The sequence below is a fragment of the Cetorhinus maximus genome, unplaced genomic scaffold, assembly GCF_964194155.1.
Source record: "Cetorhinus maximus unplaced genomic scaffold, sCetMax3.hap1.1 HAP1_SCAFFOLD_162, whole genome shotgun sequence".
Taxonomy (NCBI): domain Eukaryota; kingdom Metazoa; phylum Chordata; class Chondrichthyes; order Lamniformes; family Cetorhinidae; genus Cetorhinus; species Cetorhinus maximus.
Genome location: NW_027596150.1, coordinates 352,623 through 367,762, shown reverse-complemented (window position 1 = coordinate 367,762; position 15,140 = coordinate 352,623). Strand labels below are relative to the sequence as shown.

Below are 15,140 nucleotides of genomic sequence, written 5' to 3'. Positions count from 1 at the left end.
AGCTCCACAACTCAGAGCTCAAGTTTCTGTAGTTGGTGACACTTTCTGCAGATGTCGTCATCGAGGGCACTTTGTGCCTGCACAACTTCCCACATCCCGTAAGATGCACATTCCCTTGGCTGAGCTACACTGACATACCTTAAACTTTATATAAAATGTTTACTCACCTGTCACTCACCAATCCTCTTCAACTCCCCCTCTTGCACTTCTTTATGAAATCTCGCTGCTCTCTACCCCTAGCACTCTTTTATTTCCTGGGCTCCACTCTAGTTCTCTATGACATCACACTTGATTTTCTCCAGATGTGGCTGGTCCATTGAGACCCACCACCAGCACCACAGCTAGCTCCCTTTGAACTCCCGGCTCCCCCCTCACTCTTTTATAATGTGTTAATTTAATTATTTTTCCTAATTTATTTAAAATTAACAAATCCTACTACTCAGGATAAGCTTACTACTATCTATAAACCATACTGATGCTAATAAAACCTTACAATTACAAGAGAGGATGTTCCAGAGGGGTGAAGGACAGAATCTCTCTAGCTAGAGGTAAGGAATGAGAAAGGTGCTTTGATCAGTGTAGTATATACACCACAAACTAGTGGTAGGGATGTGGGGAAACAAATTTACAAAGGAAGTACGGAGAGGTGCAATAATTATAGAGCAATTATAATGGGGGCTTCAATTATCCAAATATAGACTGGGATAGGAATAGTAGAAGGGACAAGATGAGCGAGAGTTCCTGGAGTGTGTTCAAGGTAATTTTCTACATAAATGAGATGACATGCACTTTTGGACCTGGTTCTGGAGAATGAGTTGGCCCAACTGGATCAAATATCATTGGGAGAGCCACTAGGGGACAGTGACCATTGTATCATAAAGTTTCGGTTAATCATGGGAAAGGACAGGGAACAATCCAGAGCAGGGATAATTCATTGGGAAAAGCCAATTTCAATGCAATGAGAATGCATTTGAGTTGAGTGATTTGGAATTAAATGTTGGCAAAAAAAAAATGGTGGCTGAACAGTGGGCCACCTTCAAAGAAAAAGTATTGCAGGCATGTCGAGGTATATTCCCTTGAGGGGAAGGATAGAACAAATAAATCCAGAATGCCCTGGATGATGAGAGAGATAGAGGCTGGCAGCAAACATAAAAGGGAGTCCTGAGGTCTTCTGTAAGCATGTAAATAATAAAAGGGTGGTAAAAGAAAGAGTAGGGCCGATTAGGGACAAAAAAGGGGACGTGCATATGGAGGCTGGAAAAATAGCAGAGGTGTTGAATGAGTACTTTGCACCGGTCTTTACAAAGGAAGAGCTTGCTACCCAGGCCGAGGTGAGAGAGGAGGCAACTGGTACACTAGAAGAACACAATTGAGAGGAAAGAGGTGTTGGAAAGGCTATCTTTACTTAAAATAGATAAGGTACCAGGTCCGGATGAGATGCATCCAAGGGTACTGAGGGAAGTGGGAATGGAAATTGCAGAGGCACTAGTGATAATCTTCCAGTCTTCCTTACACACAGGGGAGGTGCCAGAGGACTGGAGAATTGTGAATGTTACACCCTTGTTCAAAAAGAGGTGCAAGGATAATGCTGGCAGCTACAGACCAATCAGTTTGACCTCAGGGAAACTTATGGAAACTGTAGTACAGGAATAAATCAAAAATCACTGAGACAAGTGCAGGATAATTAAGGAAAGGCAGCATGGATTCATTAAGGGAAAATCATAACTTGCTGGAGTTTTTTGAGGACGTAACGGAGAAGGCTGCTAAGGGAAATGCTGTTGATGTGTATATAGATTTTCAAAAGGCCACAGTGCCACACAACAGACTTGTGAGCAAAATTCTAGCTCATGGAATAAAAGGGAAAGTAGGCACTTGGATAAGAAATTGGCTGAGTGACAGGAAACAGAGATTAGTGATAAATGGTTGCTTTTCAGATTGGAGTAAGATTTAGAGTTTCCCAGTGGTCAGTGTTGGGACCCTTTTCCTGATATATGCTAATGACCTAAACTGTGGTGTGCAGGACGTGATTTCAAAATTTGCAAATGATGCGAAGATGGGAAATGTTGTCAACTGTGATGGGGATAGTCTTGAACTTCAAAAGGACATAAACATGTTGGTGGATTGGGCAGACAAGTGGCCGATGAAGTTCAGTGCAGAGAAGTGTGAGGCGATTCATTTTGGCAGGAAAAATATGATGACAGAGTATAAAATAAAAGGAGAGCCTCTAAAGGAGGCACAGGAACAGAGGGACCTCGGTGTATATGTGCATAGGTCATTGAAGATGGCAGGGCATGTTGAGAGAGCTGTTAATAAACCATATAGTATCTTAGGCTTTATTAATGGGGGCATTGAGGACAAGAATAAGGAGGTCATGTTGAACTTGTATAAGACACGAGTTAGGACTCATCTGGAGTAGTGCATCCAGTTCTGGGCGTCATCTTTGAGGAAGGATGTGAAGCTTTGGAGAGAGTACAGAATATATTCACAAGAATGATTCCCGGGATGAAGAACTGTAGCTGCGAGGATAGATTGGAGAGGTTGGGACTGTTTTTCTTGGTGAAAAGAAGGCGGAGAGGAGACTTGATAGAGGTATTCAAGATCCTGATGTGTATTGACAGGGTAAATAGTGAGAAACTATTCCCACTCAAAAGAACATCAAGAACAAGAGAGCACAGATTCAAAATAATTGGCAAAAGGAGTAAATGTGATGTGAGGAAAAATTTTTTCACCCAGAGGCTGTTTGGAATCAGAAAGCTTGTGGAGGCAGGTTTGATCAACATATTGAAAAGGGAATTGAATTGCTACCTGAAAAGAGAGAATGTACAAGGTTATGGGGATACGGCAGGGGAGTGGGACGAGTTGGAATGCTCTTTCAGAGAGCCAGTGTAGACACGATGGGCCGAATGGCCTCCTTCTGCACTGTAAAGATACTGTGATATGTATGCACTCATAGCACAGCCAACCTTTCAAATACCTCACGGCTGTCAATTTTGACCTCATCTATTACTTCTACCATCTCCACTTCTACCAATATTTTGTCAGCATCCTCCTTAGTATATACGGATACAAAGTACTCATTAAGTGTTCTAGCCTTGCCCTGTGCCTCTAAGCATATATCACAATTCTTGAGTTAAAGTTTCTAGTCCATATGACTCTTCAGAGCCTTCAGACTCTTCTTTTTCTTCCGCTCTGAAGAAGAATCATACACACTCGAAACGTTAACTCTGTTTTTCTCTTCACAGATGCTGTTAGACCTGCTAGGTTTTTCCAGCATTTTCTGTTTTTGTTTCAGTTTTCCAGCATCAGCAGTATTTTACTTTTATCACCTGTCTTTTAAAGTGGAGGGGCGTGTGACTGGGGTTTCAGATATTGCTCCTGACTCTGTTCACTGTGATTTAAGGTGGGGGATCCGACACTCAGTGTGCTGGAGCTGTGGGGAGCAGAGTATCAGGAGACAAATGCTCTTCTCATGCGCTCGAAGGACTCCGCATTTCTTCATGCCGTCTGTGATCGGGAGAAATGTCCGGTTGATTTTGTGGGTAAAATAACAGGAGATGGAAAGGTAAGTCAAAAAACAGATATTCAGGTGTCCTGGGGGTTAGGAATCACACGCTGGGATGCCTGGAGGTGGGGTGTGATGGGTAATGGGGGATTAATGCTGGGGTGGAGTTGGAGGAGGGCTGGTGATTATGTCAAGGGAGTGATTGGCTGCCTAGGATGGGGTGGTGGTGGACTGTTTTGGTGGCAGGGCAGTGATTGGCTTTCAGGGAGGTGGTGGTAGCAGGGCAGTGATTGGCTGTCCGGGGCATTGGCGGGACAGTGATTGGCTGCCAGGGACTCAGCAGGACAGTGGCTGTCAGAGGGTTAACAGGGCAGTGACTGGCTGTTGGGAGGTTGGAGTGGGAATTAATTGGCTGTCAGGGGTGTTGGCGGGGCAGTGACTGGCTAATGTGGGGGTGGGATGTCAGGGCAGTAATTGGCTGTCCTCTGGGAGTGTGGCGTGGCAGTGATTGGCTGTCAGGGAGTTGCTGGGGCAATGATTGGTTGACTTGGAGGAGGGGCAGGGCAGTGTTTGCCCATCCCATGGTGAGGAGGGTGGGGTGTGGCAGGACAGTGATTGGCTGTCTGGGATTAGCGATTGGCTGTGTGGGGGTGTGATTGCCTGTCGAGAGTGGGTGGGGACCAGTGCGATTGGCTGAGTGGGTGGTGATTGACTGGCTGTCTGGGGGTGGGTGGTAGTGATTGGCTGTCTGAGGAAAGGGTAGTGATTGATTGGCTGTCTGAGGAAAGGGTAGTGATTGATTGGCTGTCTGAGGAGGGGATGGTGATTGATTGGCTGCCTGAGGAGGGGATGGTGATTGATTGGCTGACTGAGGAGAGGATGGTGATTGATTGGCTGTCTGAGGAGGGGATGGTGATTGATTGGCTGTCTGAGGAGGGGATGGTGATTGATTGGCTGTCTGAGGAGGGGCTGGTGATTGATTGGCTGCCTGAGGAGGGGATGGTGATTGATTAGCTGCCTGAGGAGGGGATGGTGATTGATTGGCTGTCTGAGGAGAGGATGGTGATTGATTGGCTGTCTGAGGAGAGGATGGTAATTGATTGGCTTTCTGAGGAGGGGATGGTGATTGATTGGCTGCCTGAAGAGGGGATGGTGATTGATTGGCTGTTTGAGGAGGGATGGTGATTGGCTGTCTAGGGAGGGATGGTAGTGTTTAATTGGCTGTCTGTGGAGGGGATAGTGATTGATTGGCTGACTGAGGAGAGGATGGTGATTGATTGGCTGTCTGAGGAGGGGATGGTGATTGATTGGCTGTTTGAGGGGGTGGAGATAGTGATTGATTGGCTGTCTGGTGTTTGGGGCTGTTGGCTGTCAGGGAAGGGGTGATTTGCTGGGGCTTGGTTGAACAGATAGTAATGAGACTTGTTTTACAGATTGTGCTGGTTGATGATCGGGACACTGCAGTAAAATCAGAGCTGATGCAATGTACAACACATCCTGTGGATCTGAAGCTAGAGTGGATCCTGGGAAAAATGCCCCAGAAGGTGAGGAAAGTTGTTTCGTATGATAGGTGGAGGGGCTGACCTTTAACCGATGGCCAGAGTTCAGATCCGCCCTGATGATAGGGTGAGAGATATGCTGATTCTGATTGTACATCCGTAGCTTCAACAACTGGGCTGTGAGAGTCTGGTGGGTTTGAGGAGGGACAAGGAGATAGTGGGATGGTGCGAGTGTTTGTTAGGGAATTTCAGATTTCTACTACCATTTGTGTGCTGAAAAAAAAAAGATTCTTGACAGCCCTGATTTTGTTATGACCAGTCCCCAGGTGAGGTCCTCCAATTTGTTATCATCACGTACGAGATGCCCCAAATTGTTAACTTCCCAAATGGGACACCAATTTTATTATGCCCCCAGGTGAGGAGGCATGACTTGGCTCCCTTTCTTTATTAGTTACTAAAAACAGGAGAAAAAAAATAAAAACACAACATACACACACAGATGAGAAATGAGAAGTTGAGTCTAAAAAAAAGTCTTTGGCTTGTCCATGAGGTGCAGATGGTGAAACGTTATGGCCGTTAAGACCATAAGACCATAAGACATAGGAGCAGAAATTAGGCCATTCGGCCCATCGAGTCTGCTCCACCATTCAATCATGGCTGATATGTTTCTCAACCCCATTCTCCCGCCTTCTCCCCGTAACCTTTGATCCCCTTACCAATCAAGAACCTATCTATCTCGGTCTTAAATACACAAGCTGGGTGATTCTGGTAGACTTGACTTTGGCAGTTTAGCAGATGGTTTGGAGACACTTGTTTCTGTAGGCTAGCTGAATAAGCTGTCCTATTTTCTTTTTTACTTGTGGCTTCGCTGGCTTGCCTCTAGCCACAGAGAGAGAAAGAGAGCCTTTGCCTACAAGCTGCAAATGGGTGCCTAGTCGATCTTCTCCTGCTGTGTACGCTCATTAGCACGCCAGAACTAGATCACACACATCAGGTCTGCAACTAGCTTTTTAGCCCATTTCATTGTGTATTCCTGGAAGGGAAAAAACAAACATGCCTTTTGCCCAGAGTCCATTTTCTTTCAACTCAAATTATTTCCACATTCTGAGGTATAACTCAACAGGAAATGGTTTCTGTTGAGATGTAATAATCAGTCTCCACTGTCTCCGCAACCACAAGAGTAAAGTTCAGTCTTTTGCATTTCATCTCTTCCTTTCAGGTGTTGCTGTCTGAAGTAGGCTTTGACACCTTTTTAGGTGTGACATTCCATTTTCTCTCTGGACTAGTCGGTCAAGTATAATCCACGTAGGAATTTTCCATACTTTACATTCTCAGTCAGCTTTTGTTTGTCTTTTTAAAAACAACACGCCTTCCTAAAAAAAGATCAATATGCCCGTAAGTAATTTGGGGCTGTACTCCACTGTTATGACAACTTCCCTGACACAACGAATGAAATGAGATTCATTCTCATTTCATTACAAAGGGAAAAAATATACAACAGCAAACACGCACACACACACACACATTTTTTTTTTTTAAATCTACTTTATTCAAAAAATATCTGGAAGAACATTCCAAAACATTTCAAAATCACAATCACAAAAGTACAGTCAGATTCAACTTTTACACATGTATCACAAGGTGCATCAATACAATCAATGAATATTACAATCATTTCAATATGGTCAGTCAGACAATGGTATTGCAGTTATCAACATACATCATGTTGCACTCTGAGGTGCTTCAATACAATTATAATACAATTAATATTCAATGCATACATTCATTTTGAGCTGTACAGCCCGAGGGGCTCTCAACAGTTCCCAGCCCCTCGGTGCACTGTAGCAGAAAGGTCTTAGACAGCGACCTTTCCCCATTGCGCCTTTGCGGTAGCTGCCCCAAGCTTTAGTGCGTCCCTCAGCATGTAGTCCTGGACTTTGGAATGTGCCAGTCTGCAACACTCGGTCGGGGACAACTCTTTGCGCTGGAAGACCAACAAGTTTCGGGCAGACCAAAGAGCGTCTTTCACCAATTTGATGATCCTCCAGCTGCAGTTGATGTTTGTCTCGGTGTGTGTCCCCGGTAACAGCCCGTAGAGCACAGAGTCCTGTGTCACAGAACTGCTCGGGATGAACCTCGACAGAAACCACTGCATCTCTCTCCAGACCTTCTTTGCAAAGGCACAATCCACAAGGAGGTGAACAACGGACTCGTCCCCACCACAGCCACTTCGAGGGTGCAGAGGGGGTGAGACTCCTGGCGTGTTGGAAGGATCCGACGGGGAAGGCCTTTCTCACCACCAGCCAAGCTACATCTTGGTGATTGTTGGAAAGTTCTGACGATGAGGCATTCTGCCAAATGACTTTGACAGTCTGCTCGGGGAACCATCCCACAGGATCCACCCTCTCCTTTTCCCGCAGGGCCTCTAAGACGTTACATGCCGACCACTGCCTGATTGACTTGTGGTCAAAGGTGTTTCTCTACATAAATTTTTCCACCAGGGACAGGTGGTACGTGCCAACTACTTGGAGCGTTCCGCAGCAGTGTGGCCAGACCCACCCTTTGCAACACCGGGGACAGTAGAACCTCAGCACGTAGTGACACTTGGTGTTTGCGTACTAAGGGTCTACGCACAACTTGATGCAGCCGCACACAAAGGTGGCCATCAGTATGAGAGCAATGTTGGGCACGTTTTTTCCCCCTTTATCTAGAGGCTTGTACATTGCGTCCCTGCGGACACGATTCATTTTTGACCTCCAGATAAAGCGAAAGATGGCTCGGATGATCGCCATCGTGCAGGAGTCTGGAATGGGCCAGACCTGCGCCATGTACAGTAACAGCGAGAGTGCCTCACACGTGATGACCAGGTTCTTACTCGCAATGTAGAGGGAGCGTCGCTCCCACACGCCCAGTTTTCTTTGCACCATAGACTCTCGCTCCTTCCAGTTTCTAACGCATGCCCCGGTCCCTGACGGTGAAGGGGACAAAGGATCAGTCAGCCCAGTTCCCAAAGAACATGGCCTCGCTCTTCCCACGATTTACCTTGGCTCCCGAGGCCAGTTCGAACTGGTCGCAGATGTGGATAAGTCTGCGCACTGACAGCGGATCTGAGCAGAAGACAGCGACATCGTCCATGTACAGGGAGGCTTTGACCTGAGTGCCTCCACTGCCTGGGATTGTCACTCCTCTTATGCCCGGATCCTTCCTGATGGACTAAGCAAAGGGTTCTATGCAACACACAAACAGGACAGGGGAGAGAGGACAGCCCTGCCTGACTCCAGATTTAATAGGAAAGCTATCTGATTCCCACCTATTGATTGAGACTGCACTACTGATGTTAGTGTAGAGCAGTTGGATCCAATTGTGAATTCCCTCCCCAAACCCCATTTTGGAGAGCGCATCTACCATGTAGGTGTGTGATATTCTGTCAAAAGGCCTTCTCCTGATCCAGGCTGATGAGGCAGGTGTCCACATCCTTGTCCTGCACATAGGCAATCGTATCCCTGAGCAGCGCGAGGCTGTCAGAGATCTTCCTGCCCGGCACAGCGCAGGTCTGGTCAGGGTGGATCACCAATTCCAGAGCGGACTTGACCCGATTGGCGATGACCTTGGACAGAATCTTATAGTCCACATTCAACAGTGAAATGGGTGCTAATTTCTAATTTCCTCCCTTTCCCCCTTGTGCTTGTAGATGAGGGTGGTGATGCCTTTCCTCATGGATTCTGACATGCTGCCGGCCAGAAGCATACCCTTGTACGCTTCTAGCAGGTCTGGGCCGATCTAGTCCCACAGAGTTGAATAGAACTCCGTCGGCAAGCCTTCGCTTTTACTCTTCTCGAAGGATTCAAGGGCCTTAAGTCAGTTCGTCAGGAGTTAGAGGTTTGTCCAGGCTCTCCTGTGTACTGTCATCTAAGACCTCCGTGATAGAGGACAGGAAGGACTGGGAGGCCGTGCTGTCTGTGGGCTTCATGTCATACAATCCGGCATAAAAGGATTTGCTGATTCTCAAAATGTCGGACTGCGATGACTTTACTGAGCCGTCTTCTTCCTTCAGGCTGCTGATGACAGAGCTCTCTCTGTGTACCTTTTGGAAGAAGAAACGTGAGCATGTCTCATCCTGCTCCACAGAGCGGACTCTGGAACGGAAGATGATCTTGGAGGCCTCCGAGGCAAAGAGCGAGGCTTGCTAGCTCTTCACCTCTTGGAGTTCCTCCTTGACATTGACCCCCATCAACTGCAGCCGGAGCAGATTCTGCATGTTTTTCTGGAGTTGGGACATTTCCCTCTGTTCCTTTCTAGCTTTCTGGGCGCCTCTGAGGATGAAAAACCTCTTGATGTTTCCCTTGACCGCTTCCCACCAGTGTGTCAGGGACTCAAAGAGGGGTTTCACGGTTCTCCAACCTTTGTAATCCTGCTTGAGCTCCTCAATGTTCTCTGGTGTCAGCAGTTGCACGTTTAGCTTCCATGCCCCCCTGCCCACCCTCTGGTCTTCCTCTAAGTGACAGTCAGCCAGTAGGAGGCAGTGGTCAGAGAAGAACACCGGCTTGACGTCGGTGGATCTGACTGCGAATGCACGGGACACAAACAGGAAGTCTATCCTGGAACGGATGGACCCGTCTGGCCGCGACCAGGTGTATCTATGCTGCGCTCCATCTGCAGGGTTGCTGAAGACGTCGTGCAGCTTGGCATCCTTAACTGTTTCCATCAGGGATCTGGACGTAGCGTCCAATCTGCTGTCGGCCCTGCCGGATCGTCCAGCCACATCAATGATGCAGTTGAAGTCACCGCCCAGAATGACCGGCCTGGAGGTCGCCAGCAGCAGTGGGAGCTGCTGAAAAACCGCCAGCCGCTCGCCCTTTTGTGCCGGGGTGTACACATTAATTGACCGGAGTGGAGCATTCTTGTACATTACGTCTGCTACGAGGAGGCGCCCGCCCGCCACCTCCTTAACCTTGGAGATGGTGAAGTTGCCTCCCCGCAGCAGAATACTCAGGCCGGAGGAACGAGAGTCGTTTCCTCCTGACCAGATCGATGGCCCATGGGACCACCATCGTGACCATTGCCTGTAGGAGATGAGGTGCGGTATCGCATACTCCTGCAGAAACAACAGGTCAGCTTTGACCTTGGCAAGGGAGTCCAAGGTCGCAACACATCTCGTAGTAGATTTAATGCTACGCACATTTATGGTTACAATCTTTACACACATTTTAAAGCATTTAATCTCTTACCAAACCTGTTGTCTCTGAGAGTCCCAGACCTTTGGTCTGCTCCTGCATACCCATAGTGGTCACAAATTGCCTCAATTTGGATGGGCTGAGGAAACTGTCCTGAACCTCCCCATTGGTAATGTTCTGCTCAGGTGGCATCTGGGGGTTCGTGCAGAGAACGGGATTTGAAATGTCCATTGTTGGAGGAGCTTCTCCAATCCTCTCCCCCTCTGGGGCGTTGCTGCTCCCGGCTTCCCGGAGCTGGGGTGCGCTGAGCGCTTCACTGCTCCCAGATTCCTGGGGCTGGGGTGCGCTGGCCTCATCGGGTTGTGGGCAAAGTTGGGGTGCGCTGGTCTCCTCATTGTCTCCAATGTTCTGGAGCTCGGGTGTCTCGTCCTCCAACTCCCTAGAGCTTTGCCGCTTCTTCTGTAGATACCGCCCTTTCCCTTCTTCGTCCGAAGAGCAGCTGCCCTTGTCATCCGTGTCGGATGGGAGACGCCACTTGTCTGGGAAGTGGCTTGGTCCCTTCTTAGCCCCTTCTTCCTTTTGGCTCTCTTCACCAGCTGCCACTCCCCCTGCTGATTTTCCGCTGCTTCCTCCTCCTCCATCGATTCCTCCTCCTCCATTGACTGAGGAGTGGGAGGTTCAGGGGGCAGTGCTGTTGATTGGCTGTCTGCTGCCTCAATCTTTTCCTCCACCTTGTCTCTCTCTGTGCCCTCCTTTGTCCCGTTGTTCTCACTGGGGGCCTTGGTGGTTGGAATGTTGCAAGTGTCCTTGGCAGTAGTGACACAAAGCATTTCCTCTGCTTCCCCCTCGTTGGCTTTGGCTGCCTGTGCATAAGTGAGGCAGCGTTTGGGGCAGGTCCTGTAGAGATCACCTGCCCCGTCACACAGGTGCAGCACTTAATCTGTTTGCAGTCCTTTGTCTGGTGCCCTTCCTGTTTGCAGTTCTTGCAGAGGGCGGCGCTGCAGTTGGCCGCCACATGACCAGACTTGCCGCATGAGCGACAAAGTTTGGGCTGCCCAGCGTAGACAAGGTAGCCACGGCTTCCCCGATAGTGAAGCTGGAAGGAGGGTGGAAGATGACTCCCTTACCATCGGTCTTGAGCGTGACCTTAACCTGGCGTTTGCATATCCAAATCCCGAAGGCGTCTCTAACCTTGGTGCAGCTCCCAACCTTGTTGACGTACCTGGCAAGGAAGGTGAACACGCTGGCGACAGGGACGTAGGGGTTGTAGAGATGCACCATCACCACACGGTCCCGTTACAACGGCAGAGCAAAGAGCGGCTCCACCGTCAGGATCTTCATCTCCGGCTGGTCTCTCTTCTCGAACACCTTCAGGAACTTGACGCAAGCTGCCACACGCTTGAAAGTCCGGTCGAAACCTCCAGCTCTGGGGAAGTCTTGCAGGGAGTAGATCTCCTCCGCTTCAACTCCACACACCTTCAACAGGATCCGCTTGATGAAGAAGGCCCGATCCATGGGCGCTGTCTTTCACCGTCACCCGGACGGTGTTATGTACCCTATGGTATGGGGCTTGACTGGTTATAGCCATCGCTTCACGACTACACTTGATCTTAGCCAAAAGGCCAAGAAGCGATCACACACACATTCATTGTCCTAGCCTTGGTCAATATTGTCTCTTCAGTTCTAACTGGGTCTCTTTAAGTTCTGGACAGGGCGTCTGCAATCACGTTTGATTTCCTGGCAATGTGGGTGATTTTTTTTAGGTGATGTGGTTGGAGAAACAACCTCCAACAGAATAACCTTATGTTCTGTGCTTTAAATTTTCCACAAAAGTTACATACATTCACAGATTAGCTTGGTATCAAGGTTTCAAAGTTGCCTAATCTTACAGTCATCTCTGGTCAGCCCCGGGCTGTGAGGCTGGGTTAAGTATCATCGATGGGGTTTGGGTGTTTTACCTCACTGTTAGCTCCCAAATTGCTAACAATAGCCAAGCATCTCATACAGGCCTTTCCCTGTCTTCTACACAGACTGTTATTAGGCAAATATGTTTGGCTGCTGTGCTGAGCTCTTCTTGTCAGGTTTAACTCTTTGCCTATCTCTGTAGCCCATGAATTTATTGGCTCAAACCCAGGGACTTTAACAGGTCTTAATTGTCAGGAGATTAGCGGGGTCATGCTGTGACTTCGACCTCCTGTAGGGATTTTGGTTCCGGTACTTCATTTTTAGTGAGGTTTTCATCAACACTGTTCTGGCTGAGGTGTCAAGCTTGTTTGGCTCCGTTAGCTTACCAGGACTGACCCCTGCATGGGTTTCCCTGCTATTCTGCTTGTGATTTCCACACTATTTACCTATCTTACAGTAGAATCTCCTCTCTTCCTCTTTTGCATCAGGAGGGGGCCTTCCCCTAACCTGTCGAGAACACTACTGCCCTCAGGTTGAGGTTCAGCACCTGCTGTGCTGCCCTGCAGCTCATCAACTAAGTGAGGCATCCCCCTTACCATCTGCATGCCTACTTGGGATCCTCCCTGTTCTTTCTGGAAAGTTGGAAAAATGGTTTTGACTAGCCAGACCTCCTGCTCATTCATCAAGGGTTCAGGCTTCTTTTGTTTTAAGTTTGCTGGCTGGGTCTGGGGACTTTCTATGCCCCTATTTATCTCCAGGGAGAAGGATTTTGCTAGCCCCTTGTTGGCCGCATCTCCTCCAACCTTTGACCCATCCCAGCCTTTTTTCTTCTCCCGGCTCCTCGGCTGAGCACTGCCCACCGCCCCCCTCCCCTCCCTGTTTTGGATGCTGGTAGTTTAACTGCAACACTTGCACTGCGTTTGGGCCGTGAGCTTGCTCATGGGGTAATGACTTCCCCAATGTAGTTACTGTAGGGGTGGGCTTGTCCCTATTCGGCCCCATGTTCTCTGGGACACCTTGACTCACATGGGGCTGGCTAGCTTCTACTGCTCTGTCATGTGGCTCTTTGACTGTGTGAGGCAGCTTCCTCACCATTAGTTTCTCTGTTTGAAAACTTCCCTTGTCCCCATCTAAATCTGCCATGAAGCTATCGATCAAACAGAACACTGGTTCGTTAGCACCCTCTGTTCCCTTGGGAATTTGTGTTCCCCTAACCTGTTCCACGTCTCCTGGAACATTACTGCCTCCAAGTGGATGTTTGGCTCCTGTCATACTCTTTTGTGGTTCTTTAACCGGGTGAGGTATCTGCCTTTCTGTTTAGGAACTCCCCTTGTCCCTATTTAAATCTGCCATGAAGCCCTTTACCAAACAGATCATTGGCCTATTCCTGTCCCCCTTTTTAACCTTTATAGGTCCCTCATGGACCCCTTTCATTCCTGCCGACCTCGCTCTGATCCTTTAAAATTGCTCAGCTTCTACATTGTTCCTTTGTACTTTTGCAGGCCTGTCTTTGGCCCTTTTTAACTTCTAGTGGCTCTGCAGCCGGGCATGGCATCTCTCTCACTGTCTCCTTACTTGTCTTGGAACTCGTCTGGTCCCTGTTTTAATTCGGAAAAAATTGTACCTTCTCACTCAATTTCCAGGTCATGCTCTTTGCCTGATATAAATTCCACCGGTCTCTTCTGGACCCTCGTTAACTCTGCACACCTAACCTTGGCCTTTTCAAATTCAAGAAGCTGTTTCTTAACTACTCTGACCCTCACTGGGTCTATGGCCTCCTTTTGGGCCCCTGAACACCCTCCAACTCTCTGCCTGTCTGCAGACTTTGGCTGTGTGCTCCCTGCCTCTTTGATTGCAAGTATTCCTACAGATCCCAGCTGGCTTCCTCCAGTCCTTTCAGCTCCTTTTGACTCGTAATTTTTCCTGACTTTTCAGGAGTGCTATCCTTCTGCCTGCCTCAGTTGCCTTTATCTTCCTTTGCAGGTATTCTTCTTTGGAAAGCTTCCTCCCTTTCCCTTTCTCTTTCCTCTCTCTCCTTCCATTCTATTTAGAAAGCTTCCTCTTCTCTTTCCTCTCTCTCTCTTTCTCTTTTCCTCTCACATTCTAGTGCTTGGAGTTCTAACTCTTTGTTCCCATTTTAGCTGCGTTCTCAGCAATCCCAATTCTTTTTGTAGTCTTGTCTTACGTTCATGACGTAATGTTCCAGCCACACCTTTTTAGGTGTGACATTCCGTTTTCTCTCTGGACTAGTCGGTAAAGTATAATCCATATAGAAATTTTCCAGAAAGGGGTTACTTTACATTCTCAGCCAGCTTTTGCTTGTATGTCTTTTTAAAAAACACACATCTTCCTAAAAAAGTTCAATGTGCCCGTAAGTAATTTGGGGCTGTAATCCACTGTTGTGACAACTTCTTGGAGCTAATTTTATAATTATGTCCCCCTTTTGTTTATTTGTTTGTGGGTTGCATTGCATTGTGTTGATGGAACCAACTGCTGTTACTGGTGAGACAGTGAATCTTTAAGTTAGCGGATGAGGGGTGGGGGCAATCAAGCAGGCTGCTTTGTCCTGGATAGTGTTGAGTTTCTTGAGTATTTTCAGAGCTGCACTCATCCAGGCAAATGGAGAGTATTCCGTCACATTCCTGACTTGTGCCACAATTGAGTTCCTCACCACAGAATTCTTAGCTTCTGACCTGCTCTTGTAGCCACAGTATTTATATGACTAGTCAGGTTCAGTTTCTGGTCAATGGTAACCCCCCCCCCTCCCGAGGATGTTGATAGTAGGGGATTCAGCGATGGCAATGCCATTGAATGTCATGGGGCGATGGTTAGATTCTTGTTGGAAATGGTCATTGTCTGGCACTTGTGTGGCACGAATGTTACTTGCCACTTATCTGCTCAAGGCTGGATGTTGTCCGAGTCTTGCTGCATATGGACATGGACTGCTTCAGTATCTGAATCGTCACAAATGGTGTCGAAATCATCAGCGAACATCCCCACTCCTGGCCTTAAGATGGATAGGAGGTCATTGATGAAGCAGCTGAAGATGGTTGGCTCTAG

General features: G+C 48.0%; 1 protein-coding gene across 3 annotated transcripts in view; it reads left to right on the top strand.

Moving 5' to 3' along the window:
* The window catches only part of pfas (phosphoribosylformylglycinamidine synthase), a 112,296-nt gene that overhangs the window by 59,246 nt on the left and 37,910 nt on the right, over nucleotides 1-15,140 (top strand). For all 3 annotated transcript variants that reach the window (XM_078534953.1, XM_078534954.1, XM_078534955.1), the window contains exons 15-16: nucleotides 3,401-3,562; nucleotides 4,936-5,046. In XM_078534953.1, coding sequence (XP_078391079.1) covers nucleotides 3,401-3,562; nucleotides 4,936-5,046 — 273 coding nt within the window. The remainder of the gene's footprint in view (nucleotides 1-3,400; nucleotides 3,563-4,935; nucleotides 5,047-15,140) is intronic.